This window comes from Giraffa tippelskirchi, chromosome 2, assembly GCF_054371585.1.
Source record: "Giraffa tippelskirchi isolate mGirTip1 chromosome 2, T2T-mGirTip1v1.2.pri, whole genome shotgun sequence".
Classification (NCBI taxonomy): Eukaryota; Metazoa; Chordata; class Mammalia; order Artiodactyla; family Giraffidae; genus Giraffa; species Giraffa tippelskirchi.
In genome coordinates this window covers 32665259-32687748 of record NC_137276.1, presented here as the reverse complement: position 1 = coordinate 32687748, position 22490 = coordinate 32665259, and the positions used below count along the sequence as shown (strand labels likewise).

Here is a 22490-nt window from a genome sequence, read left to right as displayed (position 1 = left end):
GCCCCTTCTAACTGAACGCCCCACAATGAGCCAGACCATCATGGCAAACTGAGCACTCAGGGCACTAGACAATATGTAAATATCCTTCCACTGCATTTCTATCCAAATTAGGATTGCTAGATTTAATAAACCAAAATAAAACTGAAGAAAAGAGTGCCATATGTGGGACACACTTACACTAAGGAATTATTTGTTGTTTTTCTGAAATTCATACTTAATTAGCATGGTTGTATTTTATTTGACAACTGCAGCCCAGTTACCTGGGGCTCTGGTTGAGGGCTATCTTCCCAGTTTATAATCTTTTGCCATACCTTCCACAACCTGTTATACTATTAAACATGAAATGGAGGTCAAGTGCACAGATCTGGCAATTCTTATACTCTTATAGTACTTGTAATCATATTAATAAAATCAAGACCTGAAAGTTAGTAAAACTTACAATGCTATGAGCATCTAATGTCCCAGGGGTCATTGGGAAGAACTCAAAACTCAATTATCATCAAATTTTATCAATGTAGGTAGGTAAGTAGATAGTCTAGCATTGTGGTTGAAAACCAAGGTTGTAGAGAGAGACTCCCTGAATTCAAATCCTACCTCTGCTACATGGTAATCAAGCAACCTCTGTAAGCCTCTGTTTTTCTCATCTGTAAAATGGAAATGATAATGGCCCATACCTAATAGACTATTATGACATATACCAAATAAAGCACTCAGTAGATTTCAATAAATGTTAAATATTTAAAATTAATAATAATAGTAATAGTTTCAGGAGATAACAATTACCAGGGATCTTGCTGTTTGGAGTAGAGAGACATCTTATTTAGCTCTATCTTCCCATTATGCACCAATTCCTGCAGGAAGGCCAGAACTCAATCTGACCACTACCCCTAATCTAGTTCCAGAATCTGCCCCAAACTCTGACCCTGTCTCCGGGGACTGGCTGGAGACCATTCAGGAGGGAATATTCTCTAAGCAATAATTCAGGAGGTAGAGGATCTAAGGAATTCCTGCTGAGAGGCCCTGAAGACCCCACTGGGCATCATTTCCTGCCCCACTTGCCTTTAGAAATGTATGATTCATTGTCAGATAGCTGGTGAGTGGCAGATGCACTGGCCTCTGGTCTTGGCACTGGGACAGGGGGCCTGTTGGTCAAGTCCACTGAAAAGGCCTCATCATCATCCACTGTGTGATACACATCTTCTTCCTGACCAAGATGGTCTCTCTCCAAACTGGACATTCCCATGCTGTTGCCTAGAAACAGAGAGAAAGGTGACTAAAACAATTGTCAAACCCTGGGACGCCCAACTCCTGCAACCAGCTGCCCTGGATCCCAGCCCTGTCCATCAGTAAGCTGATAGCCTCTGCATTAGGTAGGGCCTGGCAGCCAACCAGGCCAGGGACCAGTGCCACCTACCAGCACCTCCATAGTAACTGGCTCCGCCACAACAGAAAGGCTCATGTAGCCCAAGTAGAAGGCACAACTAGAGTATATAGCTCTAATGACCAGAAGGGAGTGGGCTACTGGGCCCCATAGATATCTGCTATATAAGGCCACTTCTCTAAGATTGGGAAACATTTCCAAGCTACCAAATGCACAAAAGTTAAAAGAGAGAATTATGTAAAATGAGCTGCAGAGAAATACATGCCAAACAAAGGAACAAGAAAACCCCCAGAAGAAGATTAGACAAAGTAGATTTTAAAACAAAGACTGTAACAATAGGCAAATACGGACAGTATCTAATGATGAAGAGAACACTCCAATAAGAAGATATAACAATTAAAAGTATATATGCATCTAACATAGGACCACTAAATACATACAGAAAATATTACCAGCATAAATGGAAAAATTGACAGTACAATAATAGGAGGCTTTAACATATCACTTACATCAACAGATACATCATCTAGTCAAAAATTCAGTAAGGAAACACTGGCCGTAAATGACATATTAGACCAGATAGACTTAATAGATATATAAAGGTCCATATAGTTAAATCTATGGTTTTTCCAGTAGTCATGTATTGATGTGAGAGTTGGACTATAAAGAAAGCTGAGTGCCAAAGAAATGATGCTTTTGAACTGTGGTGTTGGAGAAGACTCTTGAGAGTCCCCTGGACTGCAAGGAGATCAAATCAGTCAATCCTAAAGGAAATCAGTCCTGGATATTCATTGGAAGGACTGATGCTGAAGCTGAAGCTCCGATGCTTGGGCCACCTGGTGCAAAGAACTGACTTATTAGAAAAGAACCTGATGCTGGAAAAGATCAAAAGCAGGAGAAAGGGACGGCAGAGAATGAGATGGTTAGATGGCATCAGCGACTCAATGGTCATGAGTTTGAGCAAGCTCTGGAAGTTGGTGATGCACAGGGAAGCCTAGCATGCTGCAGTCCATGGGCTCACAAGGAGTCGGACATGACTGAGCAAGTGAACTAACTGACTGACTGACTGATAGAACACTGAATCCAAAAGGAGCAGAATACACACTCTTTTCAAGTACACATGGACTATTCCCCAGGGTAGATCACGATAGGCCACAAAACTAGCCTCAATAAATTTAAAAAGATTTAAATTGTATCAAGTATCTTCCAAGCTACAACAGGATGAAACTAGAAATCAACTACAAGGAAAACTGCAAAAAAAAAAAAAAAAGGAGGCTAAACAATATTCTACTAAACAGCCAATGGGTCACTGAAGAAATCAAAGAGGAAATAAAAAATACCTGGAGATAAATGAAAATGGAAACACAATAATCCAAAATCTAGGAGACATATCAAAAGCAGTTCTAAGAGGAAGCTTCAGGCCTACCTCAGGAAGCAAGAAAAGTCTCAAACAACTTAATCTTATACCTAAAGGAATTAGAAAAAGAACAACAAAACCTAAAGTTAGTAGAGGGAAAGAGACAATAAAGATCAGAGTAAAAATAAATAAAATAGAGACTGATAAGTATTTAGCCAGACTCATCAAGAAACAAAGAAAGAAGTCCCAAATAAATAAAATCAGAAATGAAACCAGAGAAGTTACAACTGACATCACAGAAATACAAAGGATCACAAGAGATTACTACAAACAATTGTACACCAAAAAATGGACAATCTAGAAGAAATGGATAAATTCCTAGAAACATACAATCTTCCCAGACTTAATCAGGAAGAAATTGAAAATATGAACAGACCAATTATCAAGAATGAAACTAAAGCAGTAACTTTACAAATCTGCAACAAACAAAAGCCCAGGACCAGACATATTATAAGTAAATTCTAGAAAACATTTAAAGAAGAGTTCACATCAAAAAATTGCAGAGGAAGGAATGCTTCTGAATTAATCTATGAGGCCAGCATCACATTGACACCTAAAGCAGACAAAGACACCACGAAAAAGAAAATTATGGCCAATATCCTTGATGAACATAGATGCAAAATTGTCCTCAACAAAATATTAGCAAATGGAATTCAACAATGCACTAAAAGGATCATGCATCATGATGAAGTGGGATTTAATCCAAGGGATGCAAAAATGATTCAATATCTGCAAATCAGTGAATGTGATATATCATATTAACAAATTAAAGAATAAAACTGTGTAGTTATTTCAATGGATGCATAGAAAGCTTTTGACAAAATCCAACATCCATTTATAACAAAAAAAAACCCTCTCAACAGAGTGGGTACAGAGGGAACATAATTCAACACAATAAACATAATATCATATGGCTAACATCATACAAATGGTGAAAAGCTGAAAGCATTTCTGCTAAGATCAGGAACAAGACAATTTCATACAACATAGTATTGGAAGTCCCAGTCATAGTAATCACATAAGAAAAAGAAATAAAAGGAATCCAAATCAGAAAAGAAAAAGAAAAACTGTCACTAATTGCATACAACATGAGACTGTATATAGGAAATCCTAAAGATGCCACAAAAAAGCTATTAGAACTAGTAAATGAATTCAGTCAGGTTGCAGAATTCAAAATTAATATACAGAAATCTGTTATGTTCACTAATAATGAACTGTAAGAAAGAGAAATTAAAACAATCCCATTAACAGCTGCATCAAAAAGAATAAAATATCTAGGAATAAATCTAACCAAGGAGGTAAAAGACCTGTACTCTGAACATTAAGACATTTATGAAACTAATTGAAGACAACACAAACAAATGGAAAGATATACCACATACATGGATTAGAAGAATTAATATTGCTAAAATGACCATACTCCCCAAGGCAATCTACAGACTCCATGCAATCTCTATCAAAATACCAATGGCACTTTTCACAGAATTAGGACAAATAATTCTAAAATGTGTACAGAAACATAAAAGACCCCAAATAACCAAAGTAATCTTGAAAAAGAAGAAGAAAGCTGAAAGTATCATATGCCCTGATTTCAAACTACATTAAAAGCTACAGTAATCAAAACAGTATAGTACTGGCATAGAAATGGACCACTGTAGACCAATGGAAAAGAATCAAAAGTCAAAAATAAACTCATGCTTATATGATCAATTATTTATGACAAAGGAGCCAAGAATACAAAGGGAGGCAAAGACAATCTCTTCATAAATAGTGGGAAAATTGGGCAATATATATATATATAATCACTATATATATATGGCCTTGATTTAATGCAACCTTTGTATGTCCCCCTATGCTCTCCTCCTTCACCAGAAAGTAAAGTCTCTTGAGGGTATTGATCATATCTTATTTTCCTTTGTGACCCTAGCCCAGAATCTAAAATAGTTCTTTGCTTATAGTAGGTACTCGTGAAATTTTGGTCAAATAAAAATGAACCTGCATATTTTAAAAGAGGTCTTGCTAAAGGCAACTTGTTTACCCAAAGCAGTGGCTCCACTGGTGAGAACTTCTGGCTTACTTGTAACAGGCTGATGGGGGAGCTCATGGGTCTTCTATCACACCATGTGCCATGTACATTCATTGAGTGGAGCAACCCTCATAGGTAGCCAGGCAATGTCTACATTTGTTTCTCTTTCCTTCTTTTTGCTTCCCTGCTCATTGATGCAACGTACCTTCTAAAAACTTGCGAATCATAGAGTCCTTAGTAGTACGAGAGAAACCATCCCTGGGGATTGGATTAGATGTACTGGCCTGAAGCATCTCAACATCTAGAAGGAAAAGGAGACTTAAGAATTTATATGTTGTTCTTCCACACATGCAAACACATTTTATAAATAGATACATTGCTTGGCAAAAAAAGTTTGTTTGAGTTTTTTGTGTAACATCTTATGGAAAACTTGAACAAATTTTTGGCCAACCCAATACAAGTTTTGACAAATTAAGAGATTCAAGAATTGATTAAACCATCCATCTACCCATCCATCCATCTAATCATCCATGCATCCATGGATCCATGCACGCATGTATCCATTCAATTTACCTACTCAGCAAGGCTACCTAGTAAGTATTGGGTATAAAGGAGAACAATATTTATAATCTTCAGGCCCTTTCCTGGACCACAGGACTCAAAAGGTATAGATATGCTCATTTGCATTTGAAAGAATAGGCTTAATTTTTAAATATATAACTGTAGTCTTTTGCATGACAGCAAAAAAATAATTGGAGGCAGAAACAACAAAGAATAGATAAATTGTAATTTATTTAAACTATGAACCATTTTGTTACAGTTAAAAGAATGTATTGGAGCTACTCTAGTACCATCTCATAAACATAACAACCAGAACTCTTTTTAGGTCATCCATGTAATTGGTCATTTATAAGGAGGAAGTTCGTAGACCTTTGATTTTTCACTATTAAGCATAAACCCATGGAGACCAAAACTATGTGAAAACTATTCAGTTACTGTAGCAGATTCTACTTAAACCTGAGTAACCAGCCGTAGCTGTTACTTTATGACTCTGAAGTATGCATTTTGGGAGGAAAATTGCAGCTTTATGTTTAAAAGTAGAGCTTTGATATTATCAAGAGTTTGCATTCAGTAAGTCATATCATACAATTACTGGGGATTTGTTTCCTTAGGCAAAATATGTAATTTGAATACTATGCTTTGAGAAAAAAAATCATTTGAATTTAATCACTATACATAGACACACTGTTTCCTACTACTTTAATCTTTGGGGACCAGTTAAATGCAATCTGGTGAATCTGTATGAGAAATTTATATTTATATCACATTTCCCAAGAATATTCACTGAAAAGAGGTCATGTTCATAAAATCATGTTAGGGATAATGAACTTCACATGACATAATTCTAGTTTTGAAACAAAATATTTGTATGTACATAGAAGAAAGCCTGAAAAAAAAAACACATCAAAATGCATATAGTGACTATTTCTGAATTAGTATAAGTAGATCATAGACAATTCAGATTGTGAACATTTTATTTTCTATTTTACACTTTTCTTTGTCTTCCAGATTATCCACAGTGGCTTGTGTTGCATTCATATGTGAGAAAAACCCTATCAACACTTTAAGGTCTAGGTAATTATGATCAAGTCTGTACAATTAGATTCCCAAAGCAAAAATAATTTTAGATTATTGAAAAATAAATTATGGCTCACCTGTCAATTACCAGGTTGTTGATTTAATTATAAAATACTGATTTTTAAACTTCCCAGTGAGCAGATAAGACATTATTATATAGCATAGCTTTTACTCGACCTTATTTCAAACTTTGACAATCTTTTGATAATCAAAATATAAACTTTGTGACCATAAAACAAATGTGACCATATTGAGTGGAAAAGTTGCAGACTGGTGTTTGTAGTATATAAAGTATTTTATATAAAGCACTTTGCAGTATATATAGTAGTTTATATAAATTTTAAGACCTGTAAAATGATACTACATGTGGTTTATGAATTCATAAATATCTACTAAACATATGAAAACTTGCTGACATGCTGGAAAGGATGAATGCTGAATTCATGGTAGTGGTTACCTCTGGGAGGGAAGGAGGACAATTAGGTTCCAGAAGGGGCTCATAGAGGGATATAATATGTAGTTCAAAAAGAAAAAAAGATCTGAGACAAAAGAAAAAAGAAATAAGTACTTTTAATGAATCTTTTTCCAACTCTTTTTTTCTACCTTTTCAGTTTAATATTTCTTGAAATAAATGTAGTAAATATATTACACTGAGTATAATCTACCTTGATACCCTCTAGTCCAACGCCCTGTAATTCCAAATATGGAAACTGTTAATTCAGTGAACATCTCTGGTCAACACTGAATCCTATAAAGTAAGCTGTAGAGATTAGGGTAACTGTACTGATCCTGAAACATACCTAGAAGTATTTAAAAAATAAATTTCAGATAAGAACTCACAATCCATTTCTTAAAAACTGAAGACGAGAGCAATTCCACTTATTTGAGATTTCTATTTAAATTGCTTAACTGTGGTTTTATGGAACACTTTCCCCACAAAGTTAGAAAATAAGGGAAGAAAGACATATCACACAGATGTGCCTTGCTGGTCACAGGGCCCTCCTCTACCCTCCGCACTCCTACCCCTACACCCCTTCACCCCTCAGCTGCCTGACCCTGACCCAGCCAACTTTTGAAACTCCTAACTCACAAAGCAATAAAACGCAGAGGAAAAGACTCTGTAGGAAAGATTTGCTTGCATCAGACACTCTTAGAGATGAGGATGGGCTTATCACTGGACTGTTACACCCAGTGCTGCATTCTCCAGGAACCGCAGCCGCCTCAGGCTCTAGCATCTCTAAGAATCTGGTGAGGGGAGAGCAGCATCAGGACAATTTCGACCACCAATAATCAAACCTCCCAAGCTGGCAACACCAGATTGCAAACATCACATGTATAATCGGTCACTCCCACTGACAGTAGTAAAAGAGTCACGCATGGCCTAGCTATTTCACTAACAAAGTACAGTTTCTTAGCTGTTTCACTAACAAAGTTCAGTTTGACAGAACTGATTTTCATATTCAAGATGTAGCTGAAAAACTGAAGGAGTTACAAGGAGTTAGAAAACAAAATGTAGAAGAAAAATGAAAGCAGTCAGAGCAGCCCTGGCTGGATCGCTCACACTTCTATAATAAGGATAAGGGCTTCTGTCCTGGTACTATGACCCCAGCTTAATGTGCTGAGTTTTTTGTGGGTTAAAGAAAGAAGTTAAGAAAGGAAAGAGAGAAGAAAAGAATGAGCCCCAGTAATAAGACATATCAACATCATGATCCCTTAATACAATGCATGGAGGAGGATACAATGTCATTGCTATGATATTCTTGCTCGAAACTCATAACCTCAGTCCACTCATAGAAAGCATCTGACAAACCCAACTGAAGGGGATTCTACAAAATAACTGATTGGTGTTCTTCCAAAGTATCCAAGAGAAAGAATGACTGAGGAACTGTCTTTATACATTGGAGGAGACTAAGGAGAACCACAGCAGACACTGCGGCTTCCTTTCTAGGATTAGCATTTAGTCCCACCTACAAACAGAAAAAGAGCCTTGAGGAAAAACTAGTGAAATTTGAACAAGGTCTAGAGTTTAGTTGGTGGTATTGCACCAATCAATGTTCATTTCACAGCTTTAGTATCTATGGTTATGTAAGATGTTACTATCTGAGAAATCTGGATGAAAGGCATATAGGAAGGGTAACATTTTTGCAACTTTTCTCAAAATCTAAAAGTAGTTCAAAAGTTTGTTTTGTTTTGTTTTTTTAAAAGGAGAAGAACAGAGAGGAGGGAAAGAGATGAGAAAAGGAAAGGAAGAAATGCAAGCATAAGCTCTGGGAATGACCTACACTGACCTCTTCTTGTCCACCTACACCATCAAGTCACCTTCCAGGAAGTCTCATAAGCCATGCATCTATGGGTACGATGAACAAGGCAGGGCTAAATGAGCTACCTGTAACAAACAGATCTTTTTATTCTATAGTCATGCCTTCACTGGTGGTTAAGAGCATAGTTTTGGAAGTAGACAAACTAGGATCAGATAAACATCAGTCCTGAGACATTCGTGAATTATTTCTCCTTCTTGAGGCACCCTAGATGGATTGTGACAGATATGGGCATTTGGGTCAGAATGCATAGGTTCCCATTTTGATTCTTCCACTTCTGACTGTAGAACTGCAACAGCCCGGGCCAATTCACTTCTAGATCCAACTTTTTAGATCCAGCTGATCATTGGGACTTACAAGATGACCATGGGCTATGCTGACGCCAACCTACTCAGAAGGTTGGAGGATACAGACCAGCAGGACAGTACCAAGTAGCCTTCCTCATTCAGGGAATCTCTGGCCAGTCTCGCAACTCTCATGCAAGGAGACCAGAGCCATATCAGGCAGGTGGAGGAGATGTCCTGGTGTCTCAGAGGAGCAGCATCTTGCAACTCCTGAGTTATGTCAGCATCTCCTGAGGCACAGCTTGCAAGGTCCCCTTAAGAGGCATCCAGAGAGACACTGCCTTCAGGGAAGCCCAAAGTATGGTGTCCTTTTCAAGTATTTATAGTTTACATACAACTCCTCCTAGTTCCAGATGCAATTTGCCAACAAATTAGGGGTCATTTTTATCATAGGCAATGTTGCCTAGAGACATAATTGACATATGGCTCTTATCAGGTTACCAGGGTAACAGAGCAGAAGTCAATGAAGGTCAAGTTCTCCTGCAGAAGGGAAATGAGAGCTGTTACATTAACTCTTTGCCCACGATTATCTTGGGCCAAGTTGTTTACATCCTTTCAGGTTCATTTTCCTGTCTCTAAAATGGCGATAATAATGATACCTTGCAGGGCCCTGTGGGGCTCCTGGGCACAGAGCCCTTCTGTGTCCCACTTTCATTGATTATAGGAAACAGCCTTCATTCAGCCTCCATGACCTTCCCAGAGTTCCAAAGGGCAGATTCAAGCAGTTATTAATCAGGGAAGGGCGGAGATATGAGATCAGGGAGAAACAGTCAAGAGCGCCTTGGGACAAGGTCCTGTTTCCCCATCAATGGATACACACAACATTATCTTTGAGCTATTATGCAGATACTGAAACTCCTTCCAGGTGGGAGAAGTTATGGTATGCTGCCCATAAGCATGTAGACCCCAGGCCAGTTGACCCTGAAGGTTGACAATGCTGACTCCTACTTAGCTCATCACCAACCTATCAGAAGAATGTTCACAAGCTGATCACTCCCACTTTTACTATAAAACTTCTCACTATCTTCCCCAAGTTGGGAAACTCGGTTTTGAGGGCATCAACCCACTATGTCCTCTTTTGCTTGGCAAAGCAATAAAGCTATCCTTTTCTACTTCACCCAAAACTCTATCTCTGAGATTTGATTTAGCACTGGTGTACAGAGAAGCTAAGCTTTCTGCATCAATAATAGTATATATCACATAGGTTTGCCATGAGTGTTTTTTTTTTGCCACATGGTAGGGCACACAGGATCTTAGTTCCCTGACCTGAGATCAAACCCATGCCACCTGCAGTGAAAACATGAAGTGTTAACCACCAGAGTGCATAAGTATCTTTGAATTGGCTATTCTGGTGGCTCAACAGTAAAGAATCTGCCTGCCAATTCAAGAGATGAGGGTTTGATCGCTGGGTTGGGAAGGTCTCCTGGAGAAGGAAATGGCAACTCACTCCAATATTCTTGCCTGGAAAATTCCATCGACAGAGGAGCCTGGTGGGCTACAGTCTATGGGGTCACAAAAGAGTCAGACATGATTTAGCGAAAAAACAACAACAAAACAAAACAATCTTTAAATTAGACAAGGAACAGCAGATACACACTGGCCTCCACACCACCATTCCGTATTCAAGGTAAATATCTTTATTCAATCACCGCCTTCTTTGTGGCCTCAAGATCCTTCTCAACACAGCTTCCCAGGACCTCAACACCAGCTAACTGACGTGGAAATTAGTTTTAAAACACTATTTGCCATAACTGTATTAGGCAGTAAGTCCAAGTAGTAGCAGATACTACCTTCGTAAGAACAAAGAAAAGAAAAAGCTCCTGGTTGTTTCAAGTTAATGAGAGTTCAAACCCTCAGACTCTAAATTTGACAACCCATGTGTGCATACAACCCAAGCATACAGTAACACATGAGTAACTGAAATACATAGGAAATTCTAGAGGTGAATGGAGTCAGTTTCCAGACAAAGGACATTTTGAAAAGGACAGCGACAGCAACAGATCCTGCATCCCTGGATGCTCAGGGCTTGTACTTCAGATTCTAAGCATTTAACCTTCACCACTGGTCAGTTAAAAATAAACTGAAATGTGCTGAAACCTGCTGATCTAAGGAAAAAATGCAGAGTTCTTTCATTTCATTGGGGAAAAAAAAACAACCCCAAACAATAACAAGGAGATTCTGGGGCCACAGTCTCCTTCTGGGAAAGCCAGCTGCAGAATTACACTGTAGTTTTTTTTACAGGAGTCAATCCCAGAGAAACCATTCCTTGGAAGAAAGAAGCTGAAACAGATGAGTGAAGGCAGGCAGGCACTTAATTAAGGAATGAATCAAGAGCAATAATGAATCTTCAAAGACGCTCATGTGATACTCTTCCTGGGACAAAAATCTAGATCTCTTAGCCGCAGTGGAAACTCCATTCAGATTATGTGTTACTAATTTAATAGAAAACCTAATCTAAGTACATAATACAGTAAAATATCAGACACTGAGTGACTGTTCTTCTGGAAAGGGTCTCAAACCCTGAAAGCAGGCCAAAGCCTTTTTTTTTTCAGCAAGTGCTACTGTGAACAGAAAAGAGGCTTAGAGCAAGGAGCAGCATGGTGAAACATTGGAAAAAAAAAAAACAACTTGAAACCTGATTGGTTCTATTTGCACACAGGTAGAAGGATGGCTATGATTGACCATGTCAACAGGAAAGTCCAACCTTCCTATACCTTCATGGAGAAGTGAGGGGAAGGTGAGAGAGACAGTGACAGAGAAGCAGAAACAGGGACAGAGAGAAGAGATAGTCACACACATGCAGATGTGGGGGTCAGAGGAGGGGAGAAGGAGGAAGAGAGAGGCAATGAGAGAGAGGAAGAGGGAGTTGTGGTGGGGACAGACAGAGATAGAGACACTGGGACAGAGAGAGGAGAACGGTAGTCTGAAATTAGAGAGACTGAGAAGTGATTTGCAATGACAAAGAAGAGGCTAACGTGAAAGGGTTAGGAGAAGCAACATGTCAAGTTCTGTGAATTTCTTAGCAGACAAGCAGGGCCTCAATGCGGTGCTCCTGGTGAGCACACAGACCCTCTGCCTTGCAGGAAGGAGTTCACGGGTCAGGTTCCTGGTGGGGTGCAGTGGATACTACGACTTGCTAAGATCCATTCTCTACTAGCTACCCTCTCGAGGGCATCATGTCGTTTTCCTTTGCGGCACTTTCACAGTTTGTAGTTATATATTCAGTTATGCAGTCTCTTTGTTTACTATCCAGCTCTCCCACTAGAAGGGAAGTGCTAGAAGGCAGGGTCCATGCTGGCTTATTTGCTGACTCCTTATCACCTGGTGCAGTGACTTAAACACTTAAATGGATTGATAAATGCTGTTGAATGAATGTGAAAGTGAACAGACTAATGAGGAAGAAGCAAATGAATACATGGCTATGGAGGTCTTCGGGGTTTGGGAAGGGATCTGGGCATTTTCCAAGCCGAGAAAAGAGAAGGGCAATGCAGGTAGCAGGACCAGCACGGGCGGATGGATAGAGACACAGCAAAAAAAATGGGCAGCCGGGAGTGGCCACAGATGTCCCACCTTTGGGGGCATCTCACAGATGTCTCACTACCACCTGTCGGAGAAGTGAAGTACTTGCATTGTAATGTCAACAAATAATTTCACACCACAACATCTAGGGTGACTTCTTATTTTCTGGCAACCCTCAAAGTCAAGAAATAATCAAATGTCTGTGGTGTAGGGCCTGTGGATGATATTCGCTAACGTTAGTAGGAGCAGGTAGCCAGAGAAGCAAGTACATGACCAGATGCAAACTGATTTGTGGGCAGTGCCCTGAGGAAGGCCTGCCCACAGCTGTGCAGCTGCAGAGGGGGGAAGGTCGCTGCTGTTGGTGAGGAGTTTAACTTAATTAACTTGAAAACAATCAATCCAGTGCTTTTTCACTAAGTGCCTATATTTGCAACACAGTTCTTATACATCTAGAAGAGGGAAAAGCTACAGAAGTCAGAAGTGTCTTGAGGCTCCCTTGGCTTCACTAGGTCAGTTTCAGCCCCAGACAAGACAAGAAGGGCCAGCCCTGCCTCAGAGTGAGTTCCCTGTGGGTAAGAACTCATGCCGCTGCAGGAAGATCTTGAGAGAAAAGTGTGCAGATGGGGAAGGCGGCATGTTCCAGTAACTTAACAATCAGTAACTTAATGATCTGCTTACAAATGGTCCTTCGGGGGAGCTCAGATCTTACATGGCAGGGCTGTGAGGACCTGCACTGGGCCCACCTATGCCCCACCTCAGAGGGGACCCAGCTGGCAGAGAGGGACTGTGACCAGAGAGCTCAGGTAAAGAAAACACTACTGGAGATGATCTGTTACAAAGACGCCAGTTACCAAGGAGGTTGCTAAGAGAAGTCAGCACGTTAGTTAGCTTGGGCCGTTAGCTTGGGCTGAGTTGGCTCTCCCCACCGAAGGCAAACTTGATCCACAGAACCAGGTGGAGGGAGCAGGGGCGCAAGAGAAAGGTTCAAAGCAGGAGTCCCAGAAGCGGAGCAGCCCTCTGGGATGGATTAGAGTGACATGTGTGAGTTTAGTTTCTAGTAGCACAGAGTCGGACACGACTGAAGTGACTTAGCAGCAGCAGCAGCAGCAAGACACCGCATCTTTCTCCTTTTTTTCCTTTCTCCTGATGGAGGAAGACAAGCCTCTGAGATATTCAAGCAGTGCCAACTCCACAAGTGGATTACTTGGGAAACAGATGGACCCAGAAGAGGCTCCTGAGGCCTTAGCACCCAGAGCCTCAGCAAAGTGACCTAAATGTATTACCTAAGTCAGAGGACCAACAGGACCACTGTACCATTCTCTGAAGGCAAAGACAGAAGCAAAAGAAGTAAATGAGAAAAAGATCAACAGATAGTGAAGTCACCCAGAGAGAGAGGTGCCATAATGTTTGTTTAGTGTTTCCATAAGCTTACCCTAAAAACATTTATTTATTATATAGTATGGTGTGGAACATGATGGTTTAAATCTGTGGGGCTCTTGAACACAAACTTTTCAAGAGAATTGGTAGCAAAGTTGAAAGTCTGATAACAAACACATGTAGCTACCACTTGGTGGCAGCATATCTAAACTAAAGACAGTGATGGTGAGGAGTGTGTGTGTGTGTGTGTGTCTGTGTGTCTGTGTACATGCACGCACATGCACAAGTTCAGGGGGAGGGCCCAAAAATCTCAGGGTCAGAACTCAACACCGCTCCCCAGCCCCTTTCATTCAACACTGGGAGCCTCTCTGACAACCTTCCTACTTAGTTGTTTGGATTCCCTTTGGGGATCTTATTACGATCCCCTTTCCAAAACTTAAGTCAGAAAGGGGCAGATTTAAAATGGATAACCAACAAAAACCTATTGTATAGCACATGGAACTCTGCTCAATGTTATGTGCCAGCCTTGAATGGGAGGGGGGTTTGGGGGAGAATAGATACATGTATGGCTGAGCCCCTTTACTGTTCACCTGAAACTATCACAACATTGCTAACTGGCTATACCCCAATACAAAATGTTTCTGGTGTTAAAAAATAAAAATAAAACAAGAAAGGGGCAGATTTGTCCCAACACAGTTAGATGACCTCTGGAGCAATGGTATGAGCTGGCCTAGCTGCACCCATTACGTTGTCCTGTGAGCAGATGAGTGAATGAGCCAGTGAGTCAGTTAGTGAATAAACACAGCTTAGTTTCCTTAATATATTTATTTTCAGCTTCTAGGGTTGAATTGTAACAAGGCAAGACACTGATAACCTCCGCTATTCCATTTAGAAATAACTCTCCTTTAAGTATCTCTCCCAGGGCGGGCAAGTGCAGACTTGAGAGGAAGGGCAGGCCAGGAGGGTCCTCCAGCCCAGAGGGCAGCTGAGAGCCTTGATCCCTGGGAATCCGCAAACCCAGCTTCCTGACCCAGTTCTCCCTCGACGGGACTTAAGAAAGTTACTTAGTTTTGGCACCTTAGCGGCCATTTCTCTCTAAAATGAAGATGACTATCTGCCAAGCCCCAGGATGATCAGATGAGATCACAGAGATAAAAGCAGTGCACTGACACGAAAGGCAGATGTTCCCAGTGATAACTGTGCTGGGTGCTGTTATAAACATACGTCTTAGATTGATCGATTTGCCCTGCTTGTTTATGACCTAACCTGCCTTCTCTCCTAGAATTACTGGCCACTGGTAGTAAAATGAATGGTTCCTCCCCAGGTACCAGTGGCTGCTGCTTCTGGGCCAGTAGTCATTCTCAAGGTTAAACCATAGACAGAAACACAAATCATATCTGGATTCAGAAAATTCAGAGTTTATAGGATCTGGCAAGTGAAAAATGCAGCGGATTTCCTTTGCCCATTCCTCAAACAGCCGAACTTTATAGCCTGCCTGTCTATGGTCTCCTGCTAGCTCCAAGGCAACTAGAATCTCCCCCTACCCTATCCTGGCCCCATGTAACTTTACAAGTTGCCAACTGGCCGCAGATCAGGCAAGCTCCCTAGCACTCTGCTGCCTTGGAAAGTGCTGGAGAGGCTCAGGGCTCCGGCTGTAAGAGGCCTGGCAGACCAGGAGGAGTGGGATGGCAGCCCTTAGCGTTCCTGCCAGCTCTGCACCGATGTGGTAGGAGGCTTCGTATGCTGGAGCACCAGAGGCATAAGGGGGTTAAGGCTCTCTGTCAACACTAAATCAACTGCCAGTAAAGTGGAGGCTTCTCTCATTGTCCAACTGCTCCACCATAGGGACCCAGGGCAGAAATGTTGATGTGTGGTCTCTGGCTTCCCACAGGGGTACTTCTTGTTCTCCAAATGTTCTTTCGTGAATGGGCCTGTATTCCAGATTGCAAAGGACCGCGTTTCCCCTGCACCCTCGTTTTCTCACCAACAATGGGGAGAGGTAAGTGGCTGAAACACCGATGTTCCAGAATTGCTTGCTGGGTCCATGGAGAGAGGGATGGGTGTGCAAGGGCCAGAGGGCGCCAGAGGCTGTTTTGTGAGCCAACATCTGGGCCACAAAAAGAGGAAGGCTGGCTGGAGCTGCTGGATGGTTTTCCTAAAAAGAAACCAGGACTACAAATTTGAGGTTTTAGGTGGAAATTTCTGGCGTGGAGTAAGGAATGTAGTCCTAGAGACAGAGAGACATGGGTTCAGACCTGGGCTGTATTACTTATCAGCTGTGAGATCTTGGGAGAGCTGCTTAACTTCTCTGTGCCTCAGTTTCCCCATTTGTAAAGTGCAGGTAATTAAGGTAATTACCCCTGTCTGGCTGCTTGGAGGATTCAGGGAGGGAGAGGATATGGATGGTGGGGATGATGCCTTCTCTCCTCACCTCCCTGCTGGGTCATGGCTCATTTGGATAGAGCTTCCATCAGCACCTCTGGTCCTCCCAGTCAGGTGCTGGGAGAGAGTTTCTACAACTCTTTCCCTCTTTCTTCCCCTCCCCCAGAGGAGCAGCCAGTCTGACAGGCAAGCACCTAACAACTACAGGACCACACCTTCCAGGTGTTGGGGTTGCAGCGACCAAGGCCCTGCGGTATCAGGGTTCACTTCTGGCCACCCAACCTGCCCGCATTTGTGGCTCCAAAACACCCTCTTTATGCCCACTTTTCTGTTCATAGGTGGGAAAATCAGGCTCCACTCCCTGTGGGGCCAGATCCCCACAGTCTTCTCCTCAGGCTGAAAGTTGGCAATACTCAATCCAGCCCATTCCAGAAAGTCCTCCATCAAAAGAGCTGATAGATGCGTTGATGAGTATTTGTCTTGTCTTTCTTGAATCTACTAATTAGACCAGAGGGAAGGACAGCAAAGATGTAGGCAGTATTTCAGAGTTCTTAGTATCTCATAGCAAATAATGGTAACATGAAAAGAAGGCTCTTAGAGGGCCGGCTGTGTGGTCCTCCTGCTTCAACGCTGATATGTGCATTGAAATCCAATGTTATTTAGACCAGTGGTTCTCCAGGGGAGCGGCACTGCCCTCTAGAGGGTATTTGGAAAATCTGTGAGAGTATTTTGGGCTGTCACCATGATACAGGGACATGACTGGCATTGAGCACAAGGCAGAAAGATGCTACAACACCTTCAGTGCGGGGGGACAGCACTATTTTGGGTCCCTCATGACTTTAAAATATTTCGCTAGACCCACACATGAGTTTAAAAAATAACTGCTTATGATACATATTTATACATATGTGTGTATTCAAACAGATCTGTTTATATGTATACACATGTGTATGTATTTTTAAAATTAATATCAGCAGTTATAAGCAAAAATATGGGCAAAAAATATCTACCAAACTATTTAAAGTGCTATGGTTGTTGGTGGAGTGGAGTCATAGACTTTTAATAACTTGGTTATACATTTTTGTTTCCAATTTTTGGAAGAATGTGCTATTTTTGCTATTGAATAAAACAATTAAGATAAACAAAAAAGGGCAAAATTTGTTAAGCAATTTACAAAAAAAATTATGTCCTGGAGATATGATATTTTTGAAATAAGTTTATTATATATTAATCCAGTAAAATTAGGTTAATGGAAAAAAAAGGTTTTCATAATTTTTTGAGCCTAGAAGCTAAACTACTTCATTTATAAAATACAACTTGTACTTTTGCATGGTTTTCACATATATTAAATTTTCCAGGAATTCCATTACTATAAAAATGGGGAGGAGAATGCGAGAAATCATTCACCATTTAGGAAAATGCAGGCATTGATGCCAGCACTGTGGGCAGTAGCCAAGTCACCAAATCAATGAACATATTGGCCAGCATTTGAGGCTGTGACAGTGCCAGTGATTCAGAGTGTAGGTGACTGCATCTGCCTAACGCACCATGCCCTCGGGGGCACATACACCTGAGCATTCCTCTCCTAGTTCTCTTCTATATTTCAATCAGGGCAATATTTGATTTCTAAAAAGTTCATATGCATTGATAGGTAGGTTATATTATACAAATCTCATGTCAGCGTAGTGGATGGGGGAGCATTACAGAATGTGTGCTATAGAAAAGGGACCACTGGGACTGATAAGAGTCAAAAGCCACTGATTTCACTTCTGGGATCTGAAGGCAACACTTTCATCCACTCTGCCTTCCAGGCCCCTGCTTAAACTTTCCCGTAACAAAGCAGGAAGTTTGGAGAACAATTCTGCTTGTCATAGCACAGGATGACCTGTCTAACTTTCTGTAAAACGGGATCTTCACCTCTCCGGAGTTGGGGTAAGGGTAAGCAAGGGACTTCCGCCACACAGAGCAGAAGGAAGAAACGCTTTTGTCAGCAGAAAGACAGAAGCAGAACTGAGCCGGGCTACTTACAGAGGTCCTCGGTGGCAGCTGGGACCAAGGCCGCCATGGACTCGTACAGCTCCTCATCACAGCCGGGGTTGAGGGAGCATTTCATGAGCAGGTCTGTGGACAGGTGGGCCATGGACTCATACACAGAGTCAGCCTCCTCCCCTTGCATCAGCTCCTCTTTAATGTGACTCTTCAGCATGTCCACAGTTTCCTGAAAGAGAGGGAGGGCCCCACAGGCACGCTGATACAGCTGGGCTCTCTGGGCAGCATCAAGTGTGCGAGTGGGCTTGTGACAGTCGAGTAAAGGCTCACAAGAATCAGGGTTGCAACTGGGTGTGCAGGTCTGTATTTCCCACCAGACTGAAAGCTCCTGGAGGAGCCAGGCTCCAAGTCTTTGTTCTATGTCCTTTGTTTTCACCTTTGTATCTTCCTCCAACACTAAGGAGCAGTTAGGCACTCAGAGGGGACATCTGTTAAATGTCCAGTGCCTGCAGGATACAAATCTACCACCTTCTTGTGAGTGCCTTTGATGTGTCAAGGAAGGGCTAGGGATGTGCTTATGCAGTGTCTCCTGACATCCTTTCCACTGCTGCTTCTATCCCCTGGTTCACAGATGAGAAAACCAAAGCTCAGAAAAATCTAGTGCCTTACTCAAGGATCCACAATCCTGGCTTCTGACTTTTCTACCATACTTTAGTGGTTCCTCAAATGGGAACAAATGGCACACAAAGGTGGAACCTTTGCTGATTAGCCCAATGGAAATTTGAATGGGCTAAACAGGGCTGCAGCTAAGTTGCATAGTCAGAAGTCCCTTGGGAACTTGGTTCACCTGTCCTTGTTCCTTACATTGCTGCTGCTGCTACTGCTAAGTCGCCTCAGTCGTGTCCGACTCTGTGCGACCCCATAGACGGCAGCCCACCAGGCTCCGCCGTCCCTGGGATTCTCCAGGCAAGAATACTGGAGTGGGTTGCCATTTCCTTCTCCAGTGCATGAAAGGGAAAAGTGGAAGTGAAGTCGCTCAGTCGTGTCCGACTCTTAGCAACCCCATGGACTGCAGCCTACCAGGCTCCTCCGTCCATGGGATTTTCCAGGCAAGAGTACTGGAGTGGGGGGCCATTGCCTTCTCCTCCCTTACATTAGGCTGCTCCAAAGTGCCTGACAGCGCACTTCTCCAAAGTGCCCACCTCAGTTTTAAATCCTGTGTCCATAAGGAGAGGTGGTCTTGGGTAAAATGCACTGAAGTCAGAGAGACCCCCCTCTTTGTCATTCTGCCTTTAGGTGGTGGTGAAGCCAGAGAGGTGACTTCTCTGAAACCCCTGCACAACTTTTCCTGGTAAGAAACTCTGGTGTTTCACAATTCTTATTTCAGCATCAACCCACAAAAATCCTCATTTTCACCATCACTACCCCACGAGCACTAATCTGCTCTTGACATTCTTCGTTGGTTTCCTGATGAGCCCCACAGAATGGACCAGGTGACAGCTGTGGAGTGTTGGAGACTCAGAGTCTGGCCTTTGGTTTTGATATGGTGGAAAGAGGAAATGGGATGGTTCTTTGGAGTCATGAACAACATGGAGGGACAACCATTGCGGGGCAAAGCTGGAGATGCATTGGTTGAAGTGATTGTAGTCTGAGAACAAAGATGATGTGACAAATGTGAACCAGATTAACTTCAGTGCAAACTGGACATGTATCTTTCCATGTCCCTATGACATAAAGTAGGATAACAGGCCCCAGCTTTAGCATCAACTAGGTTCACATCCTATCTCCACCGTGACAAGTGTGGGGCCCTTGGCACAACAACTCTGCCTTTTGAGGCCCTTTTCCTCCTTTGTTGAAGAAAGATAACAATACTGTCAACTTCAAAGAATAGTGGTGAGGACTCAAGGAGACAATGCATCTGTCAATCAAATAAATTCAATAAATAGTGGTCATTAGTATGAACACAGTATGCGCTTAACAAAAACTATTGGTAGGGAAATGAAACACTGCCTTTCATACATTTTTGACTCCAAAGTGAAGCCAAGTAAATGCTTCTAGACTGTAAGTACCTTTTAGCTTCACTTATGCCAATGATACACCAAATAGGCACTCATGCTATTCTATTCATTCAATATATTCAATCCCTCCCCAAATTTGGGGGGCCTCTCTATATATCTCCGTGAGTCATTGCCTTGTAGATTGTCAAGTCGAGAGCAGAGAGGTAAGTTTCTGGGGAGGTGTCAGGCTCACTCCTGTCTGGAGGTAGAAAACAAGACTGGATTGTGTTCATTGTTCCTTTGAGGTCATAGCCTCATATGAGAGGCTGAGCTATTTCCGCGTTGCTGCTGTGAATCATGAAAATGGAAGAAAACCAGAAAAGGGTGGAGTCACAAAGGGCATCTGCCTCTAAAACAATGGGAGGAATTTTGGGGCATGTAGCAAGGCCAAGATATGGGATGAGATTACCCTCAAAGAAGGACACCCAAGTCAATGATTGAGGAGGATCTGTGTATCCTAAACTAGAGAAGCAGTTAAACCTGAAGACAGGCAGAGGCTCAGAAACAGAGAGAGGTTGTCAGGAGGTGGGGCTTCACGGCTGGCCCCCCTGTAGCCTCAGATGCAGAGTTTTACTGTGGTCAGTGCTAAGAAAGGAAGCAAGCTTAACAGTTAACCTGGGCTTGATGGTGGGCGAAGCAGCTGGAAACATCCTGCCAAGTGCCTTGGAGGTGGGTGGGGGGCATCTGGAAAGAGGAGTTGGCATCTGCTCTCAGCAGATTCACTCAACAAATGTCTCTGTAAATTCTTCTAGGGTGGATCTTAGTGTTTTACCTACATTATCTCTTTTTATCCTCAAAACAATCCTAAGAGTAGAACTATTATCATTGTTCTCCTGCATATTAGGAAACTGAAAGAGAAAGAGGATAGATACATGATTTGCCCAAAGTCATGTGGCTAACAAGTATTGATAAGGAAACCGGACCCAGGTCCATGTGACTCCAGGCTTCCCAGGTGACACTAGTGGTAAAGAACCTGCCTGCCAATGCAGGAGATGTTAAGAGATGCGGGTTTGATCCCATGTTCAATCCTGGGTGGGGAAGATCCCCTGGAGGAGGGCATGGCAACCCACTCTGGTGTCGCCTGGAAAATCCCGTGGACAGAGGAACCTGGTGGGCTACAGTCCATGGGTCGCAAAGAGTTGGACATGACTGAAGTGACTTAGAACGCACGCATGCACGACGTGTGACTCCAGAGCTCATCTCTTCAGCCCGCGTATACTGGCCCTGCCAGCAGAGGCACATGAGGACATGCTAGAGATGAAGTGCACCCAGATCTTTGGAGCAAAGGCAGCCCTGGGGACCACATGGTGCATTTTCAATTTCCGGGGCCTCCCCCACCTTGACCTTACCACATACTCGTCGATGAACTGCCGCAGGTCCCGGAAGCCGTGCTTCTCGGCGATGGTGTTAGGATAGTGGCCATGCTTGTTGGCAACACTGTAGGCCTGTAGGGCTCCCGGGCAGGTGAGCAACAAGGCAGTGAGATTCTTTAGTCCGTACTTGGCAGCAAAGTGCAACAAAGTGGGCAGCTCTTCATCCCTTTGATCTGAAAAATTGTCAAGCAAAATGTAAGTGATCAGAGAAAGCCCAGGGCACCATGCTCGTGGAGATGACACCGGAAACCTAGTGTGGCACCCGGCAGATGCTCAATCATTGCTTCTTGGCTGACTGACCTAACACCTAATGGCTTCCTCTGGGGCACCACAGAAGATGACAGAAGAAATGATATGTCAATTAATTAGCAAATCTATCATTAATATCCTGCCTCCTTTCTCTAAAAGGATTGGAGAATCCTGAGAAATAACACCAGTTCAAAATATGTGGATATTCTAAGGGTTTTTTTAAAAAAAAGCAGCCATGAAGAACAACAGGGATCGTGTTTTGAACATCTCTTCAAATTTCAGAACACTTTAAAATAACCGCTTTATGCTGATAAAATGAAAGAAATCCTGGGACTTCCCTGGTGGTCCAGTGGTTAGGACTCGGTGCTTTCACCACTGTGGGCACATGTTCAATTCCTAGTCAGGAAACTAAGATCCTGC

At 42.3% G+C, this 22490-nt stretch overlaps 1 protein-coding gene across 3 annotated transcripts in view; it reads right to left on the bottom strand.

Annotated features, from left to right (window-relative positions):
* Nucleotides 1–22490, bottom strand: part of PIK3AP1 (phosphoinositide-3-kinase adaptor protein 1) — a 114818-nt gene that overhangs the window by 28103 nt on the left and 64225 nt on the right. For 2 of the 3 annotated variants that reach the window (XM_081551125.1, XM_081551131.1), the window contains exons 7-10: nucleotides 21798–21994; nucleotides 18431–18620; nucleotides 5030–5125; nucleotides 1060–1251 (exon numbers count right to left, since the gene is read on the bottom strand). In XM_081551125.1, coding sequence (XP_081407251.1) covers nucleotides 1060–1251; nucleotides 5030–5125; nucleotides 18431–18620; nucleotides 21798–21994 — 675 coding nt within the window. The remainder of the gene's footprint in view (nucleotides 1–1059; nucleotides 1252–5029; nucleotides 5126–18430; nucleotides 18621–21797; nucleotides 21995–22490) is intronic. The other variant, XM_081551128.1, reaches the window with a different exon arrangement.